This window comes from Gorilla gorilla, chromosome 17 (assembly GCF_029281585.2).
Source record: "Gorilla gorilla gorilla isolate KB3781 chromosome 17, NHGRI_mGorGor1-v2.1_pri, whole genome shotgun sequence".
NCBI classification, from domain to species: Eukaryota; Metazoa; Chordata; class Mammalia; order Primates; family Hominidae; genus Gorilla; species Gorilla gorilla.
In genome coordinates this window covers 109,062,940-109,079,551 of record NC_073241.2, presented here as the reverse complement: position 1 = coordinate 109,079,551, position 16,612 = coordinate 109,062,940, and the positions used below count along the sequence as shown (strand labels likewise).

Genomic DNA, 16,612 nt, shown 5'->3' with positions numbered 1-16,612 from the left:
CTGCTTCTCTGGACAGGAGGAACTCCCTGACCGGCGTCTGGTCATCCTGCAGCCTCCTCAGACTGCAGACCCCAGAGAACCCACAGGCGGGTTGGGTGGTGAAGCTGCCTCTTCACTCGGCGCTGCAAATAACCTAGTTAGTACAGGAAACAGTCACCCGGGGCTGGCGTGCTGCTGGGTAACGGTGCCTTTCCTCTGCCACCATGTCGCCGCATCTTGACGACAGCAGCACCAGGACCCCGGGGTCCTCTACCCACTGAGGATGCCTCCCTCCCCAGCCAACCTCCATCGAAAACTCCACAGGAAAGGTCCCACACCCAGCAGAGACAGCCTGAGCCTGGAGGTCCCGCGAGAGCCACATCCTGTGGACGGAGAGTTCTCACACCTGCCGCCTCCCAAGCTGTGGTCAGGGGAGGGTGCCGTTGGAAAGCAGGAGTGTGTGCTTTTGGAGAAGGGCCGTGGCCTCGAGGTGCAGCCTCCCACCGCCACGCTGCGGGACTGATGCTGGGAGGAGGAGGGGACCTGAGCCGAGGCTGCTGGCCGGGAGGGGTCCTGGCGGCGGCCACAGCCCAGCACCTACCTGTAGCTCTCGGGCCCCCGCATCCCAAACAAACAAAAGGGAAGGATGAAAATAATGCAAGAGAGTAATTCTTCACACTTAACCGTTTTAAAATACCAGCTACAAGCCTGGTTCTTATGCTCAGAGGCGAAACCCTGAGATCATCACGCTCGCAGTTCTGCGGTTTCCATTTCTGCCGTTCCACACGGTCCCGTCTGTGGGAATTTTTTTCGTTTCTGTTTCACAGCTAAGGAGCTGGATCCCAGCGAGGGAGGAGGCGGGTGCTCACCGCTGCCACACACCCACGAGAAGAGAACTTACAAAAAGGATTTTTATTAAAGAGAAATCTGTTTGGTGGGTCAGATATGAAATAGATTTACAGAAACTTTACATCAGGTGTCTCCAAGACATAAAAGGCCACCCAGGAAAAGCAACGCCCCCTTGCCAGGATGCCAGTGGGAGGACGGCAGGATGGCAGCCCAGGCCACATGGCGTGGACCCTGCGTAGGAGGCTGCAGGAAGCTCCAGGCTGCCCGACAGTCACGGCGTTCCCCGGAAATGGGTTCCCTAGGAGGGAGCAGCAGGCGGCGGGGGTTCCAGGCATGTCTGTGCTGGGCTCAGAGCTCGTGCACGCACGCTGTTCTGCTTAAACTCCTAGTCCATGTCTTGTGGGACCCCCAAAGCCGTCCCCTAAGGAATGTGCTCTGGTACACAAGGGGAAAACACACCAACCTGCCCCTTACCGAGACAGCGGGCGCACCAGCCTGGGCCACATGAGCCTCTGCTGAGCTCTTTGGCACAGCACACCCGGGCCTTTAACACCTGTCACTTACAAAAGTAGACATTCCTGTAATAAAACTTCTTAAAAACACCTATTTCTGCAAAATAATGTGTTTCTGTATGTGGAGCTCTGCAAATATACATGTCCTTTGGGAAGAAAGCAGCGTGGACCGAGACTGAGGGCTGGTCCGGGGACGTCCGAGTGCTGCTGGAGGTTGGTCAGGCTTCAGTCCCCGCCTGCCGCCCACGCTCACATGAGGTCGTTGAGCTCCGCCTCCAGCGCCTTAGCCATCTCGTCGGCCTCGGAGCTGCTGCCCTCGTCCTCGTTGCTGGACTCCCTGCTGGACTCGCTGGCGGCATCCTCTTCATTCAGCTTCCTCTTGTGGCCTCTGCAGAGAAGCAAACATGGTGTGAGATGGTTGTGGCAAACGCACAACGCCGGGTCACCACCTGGTCTGCATTTGGAAAGTGGCTTCCGTGGTTTTAGCACAAGACACGGCACAATTCTCTGGTCAAGGACACACACAGGCCACCGACCCAGGGCCACGTCACATGCGTGTGGACAGCAGAGCCCCAGCGCAGGAGAAGAGGCCCCAGCCCTGTTACACACCAGGACACCACTGACAAAGCGGGTGTTCACCTGCTGGAAACGCACGTTCCGGCCGCTCATGAACACCTGTGAAGCCAGAAGACATCAGAACAGGAAAACAGGACAGGAAAGTGAAGATCATCTGTCAGAGTAACTATTAGTGTTACGTGAACAAGCACCTCCCAGCTCATCAAGTGGGCCACGGTCTGGAAATTCTCATTTCCTCAGGCCGCTGCTAAAATGACTCTTAATAAACAAAGAGAACACCAGCCCTCTGCATAACCAGCCAGTGCCACTAGGCTTTCCTTACGAGCCTCTGCATAACCAGCCGGTACCACTAGGCTTTCCTTAGGAGCCTCTGCATAACCAGCCGGTGCCACTAGGCTTTCCTTATGAGCCTCTGCATAACCAGCCGGTGCCACTAGGCTTTCCTTATGAGCCTCTGCATAACCAGCCGGTGCCACTAGGCTTTCCTTAGGAGCCCTCTGCATAACCAGCCGGTGCCACTAGGCTTTCCTTATGAGCCTCTGCATAACCAGCCGGGGCCACTAGGCTTTCCTTAGGAGCCTCTGCATAACCAGCCGGGGCCACTAGGCTTTCCTTAGGAGCCTCTGCATAACCAGCCGGTGCCACTAGGCTTTCCTTAGGAGCCCTCTGCATAACCAGCCGGTGCCACTAGGCTTTCCTTAGGAGCCTCTGCAGGTGCACCTGGTTTCTGTGACGTGAGCCGACTTGAACGGGGCACACCCAGGAGATCTCCAGAGCCCTGAAATTCCAACCACCTGATGTCCTGCCAGACACCCTCCCTCCTGGTGCCGTGCTGGGACGTCCCACTGCGACAAGGAACCTCAGCTACAACCTTAGAGATGGAAGCCTGGTTAAATGTGCACAGCCTGTTTTGATTTTACCCTGATTAGCGGCAAATGGGCCATACTAGCCTTCAGTTACAATCCTGAAAAGTCCTGAGAGAAACCAGCGACAGTCACCATATGTGAGTACCCTAAGAATATTTTCTTAGCTAACGTAGATACAATGTAGCTAACATACACACCTATGTGACACGTTATGTGTGATACAGCTGCACACACACACAGCAGGCATATAACACACATGCACTCGAGGCTCACACACAAACTATAGCACGGTAATTGTGATACAGCTGCATGCACACACAGCACGCATGTAACACACATGCACTCGAGGCTAACATACACAAACTATAGCGCAGAAATAACTTGAAACCATTCTTGCTGGTATAAGAAGAATCACAGTTCATTTATAAGAGACAAAAGGAATAAAATCAGGAGATCAGATGGAACCAACAGAAGACAAGAGAACCCCGTGGGCTGGCACACACAGCCGATCAGTCACGACAAGCTCGTTCAAAGAACCCAACTGTTCGTGGTCCAGGAAATACCGCATGAGAGAAACACAAGGGCCCCAGAACTCCAAGTCCTGTCCAGGTGGCAGGCACTGGGCCGTAGGATGACAGCCCCTCCCCCGCTCCCTCCTTCCCTCCTGGACCTGCCTCTGTGCCCAGCCCCTCCCTCCCTGGCCTGCCCTCTGTGTGCCCAGCCCCTCCCTCCCTGGCCTGCCCTCTGTACCCAGCCCCTCCCTCCCCGGCCTGCCTCTGAGTCCAGCCCCTCCCTCCCAAGGCTGCCCTCTGTACCCAGCCCCTCCCTCCCCAGCCTGTCCTCTGTACCCAGCCCCTCCCTCCCCGGCCTGCCTCTGAGTCCAGCCCGCCCTGTAAGATAGGAACTGCCATCTTTCATCACATACTGGGACCCCTGGATCCACGAGATCCTTTCTTAAAAAGCAATGCATCCCATCATTTAAAAGTGGAGTAGGCAGGGCGTGGCGGCTCACACCTGTAATACCAGCACTTTGGGAGGCCAAGTCAGGCGGATCACCTGAGGTCAGGAGTTCAAGACCAGCCTGACCAACATGGTGAAACCCCATCTCCACAAAAAAAAAAAAAAAAAAAAAGCAAAAAATTAGCCAGGTGTGGTGGCGGGCACCTGTAGTCCCAGCTACTCGGGAAGCCGGGGCACGAGAATTGTGTGAACCCGGGAGGCGGAAGTTGCAGTGAGCTGAGATCACGCCACTGCACTCCAGCCTGGGTGACAGAGTGAGACTCTGTCTCAGGGGGGAAAAAAAAAAAAGGCGGGAGTAGCGGGAAGTGCATGCCCTAATACCTGCCGTCCCAGTTTTAAATGAATTTATCATTTTTATGTCAACTGGAATGAATATTTTCTACTGAGAAATAAAGGCTTACTTTTAATTGCTATATGAGAGTGAGGGGTTGCAAATTAGCTGGGAGTGTTGGTGCATGCCTGGAGTCCCAGCTATTTGGGAGGCTGAGGAAAAAGGATCCTCTGAGCCCAGGAAATGGAGGCTGCAGTGAGCCTGGGCCATGACCGCAACACTGCACTCCAGCCTGGGCGACAGAGCAAGACCGTGTCTTAAAAAAAAAAGCTCCGTGCACCTTTTCTGTGCACCTGCTTCCCCTCTGCACACCTCGTCTGCAGATCTTGTGCCCGTGCCTGTGTTAGGCTGGGCACCGCCTGCTGTTTGCTTTGAGGATGCCAGGCGTATCATACACGAGTTTCCTTTATTTCCAGTCTCTGCTGACACCAACGACGCTGTCAGGGCCACGAGTCTGGCCTCCGGTTGCTACAGCAACAAGCTTTTGGCAATTAACAAATTCATCAGTCATCTCTCTTCCTCCGCATACACGCTGACGGCTGTTCCGGGAAAACCCGGCTCCCGTCCTCCCATTAGGCTTCCTCCACCTCACTCCGTTTTGAGAACTTGAAACAAAACAAGACAGAGACGGTTCTCGTAAACGTTAAGGTGCTGCAGTGAGGGGTGCCCCGAACCCCTGGAAGAGCTCAACCCACTGGCAGGTGGACGGGACAGAAGACCCCTGCGAACAGAGGTGGCGTTTCAGGCCCCCAGAGCAGTGCATGGCGCTGACCTCGGGGAGGGGGCAGTCACGACTGTGAACAGGAGAGCCGAAGTGCCCTCTCAGGTCGAGCTCGGGACGGTCACCAAGCCCAGGAGGGGGTGGGCCTGGATCTCGTGTGCACGGGGCCTCAGGAGTGCGTGGCGCGACCCTCATAGTCTGGTGCCCGGCTCCCTGCCCGTGTGCTGATGCCTTGCTCAAGGGAGCCCTGGCCCCTCCTAGTGGGGCGAGACTCGGGGGTGCTGGCAGGTGTGGTCGACTCCCTCACAGCGACGCTGGGTTGGACGTACCAGGGGCACCGAGCAGAGCAGGGGCAGGGGCAGGGGCCCCGACCGAAAGTGAAGACGGGGCAGACGTGAGCCAGGTGGGACCCTGGGGCAAGCAGGGAGAGGAGGGGGAGGGCGAGAGGTGCAAGAACCAGTTCCAACAATTCCTTTCTTTCTAAAATCAAGCGGGGAAGCCATCCGTGGCAGAGTTCTAACGGCAGCAAGAGGATGGCAAAGAATGGGAAATGCCAGCTGTGACTCTCTGTTTGAGGTTTAGAAATATGTTCCCCTCACAAGGCCGACAAAAACACCCAGAGTGCTGTTGACAGCAGGACACCTTCAGAAACGCCAGCGTAACTTGGCAGGGTGTCACAGGACCTGAACCGAGCCCACGGAAGGGACCACCTCAGCTCCCGCTGGAGAGCCCTGTGCACATGCACCAACACAGCTCACACAGAGACACGGCTCACACGCAGACACGGCTCCCAGGCAGACACGGCTCCCAGGCAGTCACGGCTCCCAGGCAGACACGGCTCGTACGCAGACACGGCTCACACGCAGACACAGCTCACACACAGACACGGCTCACACGCAGACACGGCTCCCAGGCAGACACGGCTCCCAGGCAGTCACGGCTCCCAGGCAGTCACAGCTCCCAGGCAGACACGGCTCGTACGCAGACACGGCTCACACGCAGACACGGCTCCCAGGCAGACACGGCTCCCAGGCAGTCATGGCTCCCAGGCAGACACGGCTCCCAGGCAGACACGGCTCACACGCAGACACGGCTCACACGCAGACACGGCTCCCAGGCAGACACGGCTCCCAGGCAGACACGGCTCGCACGCAGACACGGCTCCCAGGCAGACACGGCTCCCAGGCAGTCATGGCTCCCAGGCAGTCACGGCTCCCAGGCAGACACGGCTCCCAGGCAGTCACGGCTCACACATAGACATGATAATGATGACTCTAAAGGCCTCTGATCATGATTCTGTTGCTGTTGTGTCAGATGAGGCGGCCGCAGGCGCTCACGGCACTTGCTGGGAACAGTTTCTTGTGGATCCACAGCTGGGGACGCTGTGGTTTGGGGCTGTGCTAAGTGCTTCTTCCTTCGATTTTCACAAGAAACCTGCGGGCAGGCGCCACCATTCCCATCTCACAGCAGGGGCCTGGACCCCACGATGCTGGTAAGAATGCTGAGAAACGTCTTCCACGCACTTTGGAAAAACGCAGCTGACTGGGGAGACAGGGCCAGGGCTTCCATGAGGCTGAGTGTCTGGGACCAGGTCAACGGCTTCCACCCTGAGGGGTCACAGAGCCCGGGCTGCAGCGGCCCTCCCTCCACGGGTCCCCCCAGGCCCTGCGCGGTCCCTCCTGGTGCTGCGAATGCCGCACCCTCGGTCTCGCTCCGTGATGAAGTACAGGGAGCGCCTCACTAAGGTGGCACAAAACCTTTGCTCTTAGTTAAACCATGTTTGGAGCATGGGATTTAAAAATACGAGATGAATGGACTTTAGTCATTAAAAATTACCTCGAACATCAGACACAGCTGCAGGCGACGGTTAGTAAATGTCCGTAACTGATACCAGCTTCATTTCCTCAGCATAACATGCAATATTTGTATTTTGTTCATACAACCAGCTGCACAGCTCCACAGAGAAATATTAACAGAATTTGGGGAAAATTTAAAGCTTTAACATTGATCTCAAATTCAACATGGAATAAGGCAAGAACACAAACAGAATAATATATATGTATACCCCAACCCCATATTTCAGTTTTCCAAACACACTGGGCTGTCACAGTGCACACGATTTGGCACCGGAAAGATATCCGTCAGTGCGGCAAATGCACAACTGTGTCACACCAGCATCTAATACAAAGGGGATGGAACAATCCACAGGCACAGGGTTCCCGTGGCCACTGCCAGCGTGGCTGCGGGAACAAAAGGGAAGACCAGTGCTGCTCACCGTGAGGCCACCACGTCACTAAAAAACCCTTGCTGGCATGGCCAGGTCTGCACGCACCAGACACCTGCAGGAGGCGCTGCGCATGGCGGATTATTTCCCCAGTGCACCCTGGAGTGGAACGTGGCGTGAGAGCGGCGTGGGGCTGCCCAAAGCAGGTGAAGCCGCACACAAGCCCGGGGGCTCCGCGGGGACCTGGAGGGAACCCGCCAGATGACGTCAGCGGGACCCAACAGTCCAACCACCTACAACACAGGGCTGGGCTCTGCCAAGGAAAGCAGGCGGCAAGAGCTGGTCTGCTGCTGAGAGCGGGCCCGGGCCCAGGGAGAGCCAGCGGTGCCCTCCCTCCACAGCGTCTGCACCTGAGTCCCAGTTCCCGCAGGGCCCCAGCGGGGATGCCACAGCTCTGGGTGTGAACATTGTCATGCTCTCCTCAGCAATCTCATGGCATTAGAATGAACCTGTGTGTGTTACAGGTGGAAGAGGGGCAGGGGCCCTTCCCCGCAGGGAGCTGGTCGGGCGCTCACCACACCTGACCCTCCCCTCCGAGAGCCTGCTGCCAGGCCGGGGCTCTTTAAAGTGGGAAGTTCAGTGACCTATTTTAGGGTAAGAATTGCTGCTTCATATATTGGTATGAAAGGACTGGAAAAAAATTAATGTCTCATTTAAAATTGGGCAATCATTAAAAAACACTATTTGATTCAGCAGCTTTGTACCCAAATTCTAAACTGCAGGCACCGGAGTGGCTGGCAGCACACGGTCAAGTCACGCGACCAGGAGCCTTTAGCCCTGTGCGCCAAGGACCACTTTAACACCCCTAGGCACGGTAGGCACGGTAGGCACGGTGGGCACGGTGTTCACACCTGTAGGTCCAGCACTTTGGGAGGCTGAGGCGGGAGGATCGCTGGAGGCCAGGAGTTTGAGGCCAGGCTGGTCTCAATGGGCAACACAGGGAGTCCCCATCTCTACAAAAAAATTTTAAAAACATTAGCCAGGCATGGTGGTGCGCACCTGTGGTCCTAGCTCCTTGGAAGGTTGAGGCGGGAGGATCCCTTGAGCCCAGGAGTTCAAGCTTCCAGTGAGCCATGATCGTGCCACTGCACTCCAGCCCAGGCAACAGAGTGAGACCTTGTCTCTTAAGCCCCTAAGTATGGGGTGGGCAAGGCAGGGCCTCCTGACCTGTTCACAGTGACAGCAGTTGTCAAAACGCTCTCACTTTTCCAAGAGATGCAGTTTGTGTAGCTATGAAAACACGAAAAAGCAAACTTTCACAAATCAAAACTCCGCGCGCTGTGTGAAGGGAGAACGAACACAACCTCCACCTCTGACACCCTCGAGTGGCAAACCCTGAAGAGGCCGCAGAGTCAGAACACGCATGGGAGGGACGCAGAGTCAGAACACGCATGGGAGGGACGCAGGGTCAGAACACGCATGGGAGGGACGCAGGGACAGAACACGCATGGGAGGGACGCAGGGTCAGAACACGCATGGGAGGGACGCAGGGTCAGAACACGCATGGGAGGGACGCAGGGTCAGAACACGCATGGGAGGGACGCAGGGTCAGAACACGCATGGGAGGGACGCAGGGACAGAACACGCATGGGAGGGACGCAGGGACAGAACACGCATGGGAGGGACGCAGGGACAGAACACGCATGGGAGGGACGCAGGGACAGAACACGCATGGGAGGGACGCAGGGACAGAACACGCATGGGAGGGATGCACAATCCAGTCAAACACGTATGTGTGCTGACCACTCATCTTCCCCACAAAAATTATCCATGCCACACTCATTACAACTGCTTTGGAAAAGCCTGAAACTCACATGAACTTACATGTCGTGGGGACACCTCCTAATCCCAGGAGCACCTTCTGATTCCCCAACCCACTCTCAGGACCCACAAGTCTTTCCCATGGAGTGGCCTGGTACCCCTGCTGAGAGCCAGCTGGCCACGGACATGGGGCCGTTCCGGGATGGACACTTCTGCTCCACGGCCCAGCACGCTGTCATCACACCAGCCTCCATTACGCTGAAGCAGGATGTGCGTCCTCTGGCCTGCTCTTCCTCAAGACCCTCCAGGGTCTCCTGCGTTCCTGTAAGAGCTTCAGGACTGGTCTGTGGCCCCTCCAGGGGCAGCGTCCTCCCACGTCACCCCCCATGACTGAGTGGCGGGGGAACCTCCACGGTCTCGCCATGGCCGCCTCTCCCTTTGCTTGTCAGTTTCTGCCACTGGTGAGTTGGTTCTCACTTCTGGTGTACGTGTGCTAGCAACTGGCACTCTTCCCGATGGATCCAGCTCTTAGCATCGTAATTCCATCCGTTATCATTATAAAGCGTCCTTCTTTACCTGCAGAAGCATTCTTTGTTTAAATTCAGTCTTCTCAGATATTAGCAGAACACTCCAGCTTTCCTACGGTGATGGCCTCTGACCCAGTTGTTCATCCACTCATAGTTAAAGCTCTGAATCCCCTCGCGTTCGCACCGCCACTCTGCTTTCTGTTTCTCATGCCTCATGCAGTTTTAGCTCCTGTCTTCCCTTTTCTGTTTTCTTTTGCATTAAGTGAATATTGTCTAATGTAACATTTTGGTTCCTTTTGTGAACTCCAAGTATCTGTGTCAGGTCTCACTTAACTTAAAAAGTTTATTTTGCCAAGGTTGGGGTCACCTGCCCGTGACACGGCCTCAGGAGGGCCTGACATGTGCCTGAGGTGGTCGGGGCACAGCTCGGGTTTATACATTTTAGGGAGACATGAGACATGAAAGAACATATGTAAGATGAACACTGGTTCACTCTGGAAAGGTGGGACAGCTGGAACCGGGGAGGGACTTCCAGGTCACAGGTAGACAAGAGACAAATGGCTGCATCCTCCTGAGTTTCTGATCAGCCTCTCCAAAGGAGGCCATCAGATCTGCACCTGTCTCAGTGAGCGGAGGGTGGCTTTGGATAGAATGGGCGGCAGGTTGGATAGAACGGGAGGCAGGCTGGCCCTGAGCAGTTCCCAGTGTGACTTTTCCCTTCAGTTTCATGATGGTGGGGCCCAAGGTTTATCCTCCTTTCACACTTGTATGATCTGTTTCACGATGTATTTTGAGTTACTTCCTTAGCGTCTGCTCTTGGGTTTAGCATACATATATCTCGCTCGATCAGAATCAATTTTGGACTCATGCTGGCCTAATTCCAATTCGATACGGAGACATGGCTGCTGCACAGCTCAGCCCCTCCTCACTTTGTGCTTCACTGTACAATACCACATCCATGCATGCTACAAACCCAACAATGCATCGTTGTGATTATTTATAGCAGGAGGGGCAGCAGGTGCACACTCGGAGCGCGGTGAGACCAACCTTCTTGTTCAGCACTCCTGGGTCTCTTCAGCTCTTGCTGTAAATTCCAGTCACCATCTGCTGTCATTTAATCCTAGGCCCCTCCTCGGCGTGGCTACTGGCAAATGTTACATCTCCACATGGTATGGGCCCAACAATACAATTAGGTACAAAGAGTTGTTTTATTTCGTTTTGTGACAGGGTCTTGCTCTGTGGCCCAGGATGGAGTGCAGTGGCGTGATCTTGGCTCACTGCAACCTCCCCTCTGGGTTCTAGTGATTCTTGTACCTCAGCCTCCTGAGTAGCTGAAATTACAAGCGTGCACCACCACGCCCAGCTAATTTTTGTATTTTCAGTAGAGACAGGGTTTCACCATGTTGGCCAGGTTGGTCTTGAACTCCTGACCTCAAGTGATCTGCCCAACTCGGCGTCCTAAAGTGCTAGGATTATAGGCGTGAGCCACAGCCACCACATGCCCAGGCATAGAGTCTTATACTATAAAACTATACTGCTTTTTAAATCAAGAGAAGAAAGGAGAAGCAACACGCTACCTTACAGAGTTACATAATCTGCATTCCTCGTGCTTGCTTGTTTGTGTGGATTCAGATTTTCATCTAAGTCACCTGCTTTCAGCCTGAAGAGCTTCCTTTAGAACTTCTTGTAAGGTGCGTCTGCTAGTGAATTCCCACTGTCTGGGAAAACCCTGCCTTTGTTTTTGAAAGGTTGTTTTGCTGGATACAGGGGCCTGGGTGTGGTGGTGCCATCTCTTGAGGAGAAGCGGCTGTGGTGTGATGGGTTCTCCCACCCTCAGGCCTCTCTCCCACGGACGCCTCATGCCTCCTCTGCTGCCCCCAGCCCTGCTCCCGGCATTTCCTCTTCCACTGGGATGTGCCTAGGTAAGGATCTTTGTGTTCATCCTATTTGGAGTTTGTTGCGCTTCTGGGATGTATAAATTAATGTTTTCCATTAAATTTGGGGAGTTTTCAGTCATTATGTCTTTGAATAGTTTTTCTGCTCCTCTCTCTCCTAAAGATTATCTTTCTTAGTTAATTATCCAAGATTAAAAACAACTTTGATGTGTGAGTGTTTCTGGTGGAGCACTATTCCCTGTTGTCTAAGAGTGGGAGCTCACGCAACCCTCCCAAACGGACAAGAGGAGGTGAACCTCAGAAGGACCCTGCCTGCCGCCCTGTGTCTCCCACGCAGGCTGACCACACACCCCTGTGGAGAAGAGCTGAGTGTTGGGATCTGGGTACTCATGTCAGGAAACTAAGCCTTTAAAATGTGGTGCTGTTTTCCTTTCCTGTTTATCACTGCACCAGATGGGACAGGAAACGGGGGCACCAGGACTAAAATCTCCAAGTACTTAGGGAGCCATCGTCAGCTGTTGTCTCTGTCAACAGATCATGGGAACGACCAGCTCATCTTCCTGCCAGTAACATAACAGCTCCCACCAATGCTATGCTATGTTTCTTGGCAGTTAACTCAATGTCGTTTTCACTTCTCCGCGAACTCTAGGAATGATCTGAAGAAAGAGGCTATGGTATATTTTAAAGTTGCCTTTGTGAGTGATGATTCACCTCCGGCCACCAAAAGCATAAAAGGATAGGCTCAGGGACAGATCAACCGCACGGGGACCTCACCCAACCACGGGCTCAGGGACAGATCAACCGCACGGGGACCTCACCCAACCACGGGCTCAGGGACAGATCAACTGCACGGGGACCTCACCCAACCACGGGCTCAGGGACAGATCAACCGCACGGGGACCTCACCCAACCACGGGCTCAGGGACAGATCAACCGTATGGGGGACCTCACCCAACCACAGGCTCAGGGACAGATCAACCGTACGGGGGACCTCACCCAACCTGTGCAGGGGACCTCACCTCACCTGGGCGCCTGTTCTTTTCGGTACCTGGAACTGGTGTTGGGACAATGTGTCTGTGAGATCCTTAAACATTCTGAAGATGATTTGTTTGGTTTTTTATTCTGAGGATTTATTTTAAGGAGTGAAAGTGCCCGGCAGGCGGCTGCATATAGAGCAGGCATCTGATGTTTGTTGACTTGAGAGAAGAATGAATCACTCTTGGTAGACAAGTAAAAAACACAACCTTCCCCCTTCTGTTAAAACTCATTTTCAAGTTCAACTGACATTAAGATGCTGTGGAACAGCTTGGCCATGCGAAATTAGCAAGACGTACCACCAGCTAGAGCACTGACGGGAAAGAGCAGAGTTACCTCTGGCTTCTGTACGAAACGCGTCGCCACGCATGGGAAAGAATCATGATGAAACCTACATGTTCGACATGCAAAAATAAAAAACTCAAACCACATTTACTTCGTTACAAGCAAAAATTTCATGTGAAAAATTTCAAAACATTCACATCTCACTGAATATCCCATAAACAGGAATGAAATAAAACTGGAAGTCCCTGGTCTTTAAGGAAGGAGTGAGGTCCCCAAAGTCCAAGAGTCACAAAAACCCAACTGACAGGAAGCTGAAAAGACCCCACCGCCCCACCCAGGAAGCTGAACAAACACCACCGCCCCACCCTTTCGAGGGGCACACACGGCCCCCAGCAGTCAGGCTGCTATCGCGGCCACACGCCCACAGCGATCTGCAAACAGCAGGTGTGGCGCAGGCAGGGAGCAAGCACCGAGTCCCACCCATCCCCGCCATGGGTATGAGAGTCCCACCCATCCCGGCCGTGGGTATGAGAGTCCCACCCATCCCGGCCATGGGTATGAGAGTCCCACCCGTCCAGGCCGTGGGTATGAGAGTCCCACCCGTCCCGGCCGTGGGTATGAGAGTCCCACCCGTCCCGGCCGTGGGTATGAGTCCCACCCGTCCCCGCCATGGGTATGAGAGTCCCACCCGTCCCGGCCGTGGGTATGAGAGTCCCACCCGTCCCGGCCGTGGGTATGAGAGTCCCACCCGTCCCGGCCGTGGGTATGAGAGTCCCACCCGTCCCGGCCATGCGTATGAGAGTCCCACCCGTCCCGGCCGTGGGTATGAGAGTCCCACTCATCCTGGCGGCGGGTATGAAGGCTGCGCAGCAGAACCTGAACAGACTCCCAGGACACCTTACTCTCCTGATCTCAAATTCTGAAATCACCCAAGCCCACCGAGTCTGTAAGACACAGAGTGAAACGGCAATTACAGTACTGATCTGGTCCTTGCCCGAGGAGCCAGAATGGAGAGGCAGAGCCCCAACCGCCTCCTGCAGCTGGGAGGGCAGCATGGAAGCCGCGCCAGAGCAGACGGGTTTTCTAATTGTGCTCGTGCGGTTTCACCAGGGAGGGTCAGTTCCGTGTTTGCGTGGTTCTCTAATAGTGCTTGCGTGGTTTCACCCGTGAGGGTCAGTTCTGCCGTGCGCAGGTCATTTAGCAAAAAACAACAACAACAACAACAAAAAAAAAACAAAAAAAACCCCAAAAACCCAGGGGTGCTAACTCCAGTCCTGGCCCCCAAGTCTTCAGCAGCTCTGCGTCCCGACCCGCTGAGCGCCACATCCAGTTGCCCACAGGGGGAGACACGGACGCAGCACGTATCCCGGATGACGTGGCTGGCCGCCGGCAACACCCTGACTGGTCTTAGTGGAAAAACACTTTGGGTTTCTTCTTTTAATTAGAAAAAAAACTATCAGGTTAAACCACCTATGTTCATACAAAGAGCACGCTGCAAATCCACAGATACTAACATGGCCATGGCAGACAGACTCCTTGGAGCTGGCTCAGCTCAGCCCCAGGCTAGAGGGTCTTCAGGGGAGGGCAGTGGAACCCTCCCAGAGGCCCCCAGTGCACCGCCTTCCCCGGGCCTGACCCCAGAGCTTCACGACAGACCCAATGGGTCTACACAGAAAAGTGAAGGAAGGTACGGCCAGGCAAAACCACCCCGTAATTCATGTGGGAAGAACCAAGGCTTGTTATCACCCAATACGGAATTTCAAAATCTCTCCTAAAACAATTTCATATCATTTCAACACAGCTGGAAAATGCTGCTTTCTACGTGGTAAACACAGAGTGGGTTGCCAGGAGAGAAGCTGCACTCATTTCCCTGGTAAACCACAGAGCTGCAAATCAAGTGATTTTCTGTAAGTAATTCCTGCAAACGGAACAATGACTATCTTGTCTTGTCTGCATTTGTTGCTGGAATTTCTGGCCCAATTTTGTAACTGGATTGCCTGAATGAGTTACACTCTTTTCTTGAAATGCTGTTTATTCACCTACAGGAGAGCCTAAGAGTAAGACCAGACGTGGGGAGAAAGAAAGCAGTCTGCACTGTCTTCTTCACCACAGACACCAGACGTGCACCTGGAACGCCCCCTGCTCGCCTGCTGAAGCTGGGAGCAGCTCCTCCGAGGCTGGCGCTGCTCCTACCTCATTTCACAGGTGAGGAAACCAGGATGCAGAGGTCCAAATACCGGCCCACGGCCCCGCAGCAGACGCGAGAAGGCTCTGGAGACCAAGTTCTCAGGGCAAATCCTCGGGACACGCGTCTGTACTGAGGATGTCGGCAGGACCTGGAGGGCCACATCCTGTCTAACGGGCGGGCAACACAAAGCCTCCGAGGTTACCTCGGACGGCCTCGGAACAGCCCCGGAGCTGAAGACGGGAGCCGTGCTTCTAAATACTCAAGGAGATGCTGCCACCTGGGGTTACGCAGCCCGCCGACTGCGGACGTATGGACAGAACAAAGACACTTTCCCAGGAAGCTTCTGGGAGATGTACTCCACCAAAATGCAGAGACAGAGAACACCCCACAGAGTGGGGAAGACAACTCCCGGGGGCGGCAAGCAGGGCGGGCGGGGGTGGGGGCGGGGACCTGCGGGGGAGGCTGGGGGAGTGGAGCGGAGAGGCAGCCAGGGATTCAGAAACAGGCAAAAAGGAAGAAAGCTAACAAAAGTGAGGTAATTATCAAATCCAGGTAAAACAGATGTTTAAGAAAGGGAACAGCATCACCGTGTCCTATTCTATTTGGTAAAAGCAATTTACGGTCACAGGAAACACTGCGTCATTCCACACCCCCAAATCCTGGCGTGTTGATATTGGCGGAAGCAAGAAGAGACGCAGTCTGTATGTTGAATGCTAAGAATCAACAGACGGCACCCAAAATGCCTAAGGGCACGGCAGGTCTCCGCCACCACCCAGAACCGGGCAGTGAGGTGGGTGCCTTTCACACAAGGACATGCACGGGGGATGCGGGACGGGGACCTCTCCACACCCTGGGTTTCATGCCTGTTCATCGACCAACCTGAGAAAAGATGTCTCAAAGCAAACCGGCTCCTCCCCACCATTCGACAGCAGCACAGAGATCCAGAGAACAAAGCCGATTAGTGGAGAAAGATGATGTCAGAAACTGCGATGGGACCGTGAGCTAATCATCTGGGAAAAAAGCTAAATCCCCCCCTTACTAAAAAATAAATCTTAATTTACAAAGATTCATATGTAGAAAAGGTCAAACATAAACGCATCCAAGGAAAAGACACAGGGTTAAGATTCTCAGACAAGATTCAGAACCAAGCGGCTGTAAGATCTGCACAATAGTAACATCTCTGCATGGCAGAAATGTCATCAAAGTTAAAGGTGACAAAAAGATACCTTTCACGGCAATGCAGAAAACACTGACCAGTCACAAGGAGCAGGTGAGCAGCGTTCAGAGTGCGCTGTTGCGGCCAAACGCCTGAAAACAGGCCTCATTCATGGCGAAGGAAGCGCAAAGCAAACCATGGTGCTCAGCTCTTCCCACCCACAGACCGCACGCCGGAGGCGGGGACCACTGTCACCGGCGGGGGACCCACATCAGGCACCACCCTCGACATGCAGGACGCTGGCTCCTGACCAGCAGTGCCATGTGCAGACCCTGAACACGCCTGTGCACACATAGACCCCGTACATGCCTGCGTGCACACATGCAGACCCCCCACACCTGCACACACGTGCAGACCCCACACACGCCTGTGCACGTGTAGATACCTCACACACGCCTGTAGACACCTCACACACGCCTGCGCACACGTGCAGACCCCCCACACGCCTGCACACACGTGTAGACCCCACACACGCCTGCACACACGTGCAGACCCCCCACACACGCCTGCACACACGTGCAGACCCCCCCACACACACCTGCGCACACGTGCAGACCCCACACACGC

The 16,612-nt window shown here is 54.6% G+C and overlaps 1 protein-coding gene across 3 annotated transcripts in view; it reads right to left on the bottom strand.

Annotated features, from left to right (window-relative positions):
- Nucleotides 1-876: 876 nt before the first annotated feature.
- The window catches only part of CTDP1 (CTD phosphatase subunit 1), a 74,153-nt gene continuing 58,417 nt past the window's right edge, over nt 877-16,612 (bottom strand). For all 3 annotated transcript variants that reach the window (XM_019014211.4, XM_004059573.5, XM_063699329.1), the window contains one exon: nt 877-1,728. In XM_019014211.4, the coding sequence (XP_018869756.3) occupies nt 1,709-1,728 (20 nt within the window). In that variant the 3' untranslated portion in view covers nt 877-1,708. The remainder of the gene's footprint in view (nt 1,729-16,612) is intronic.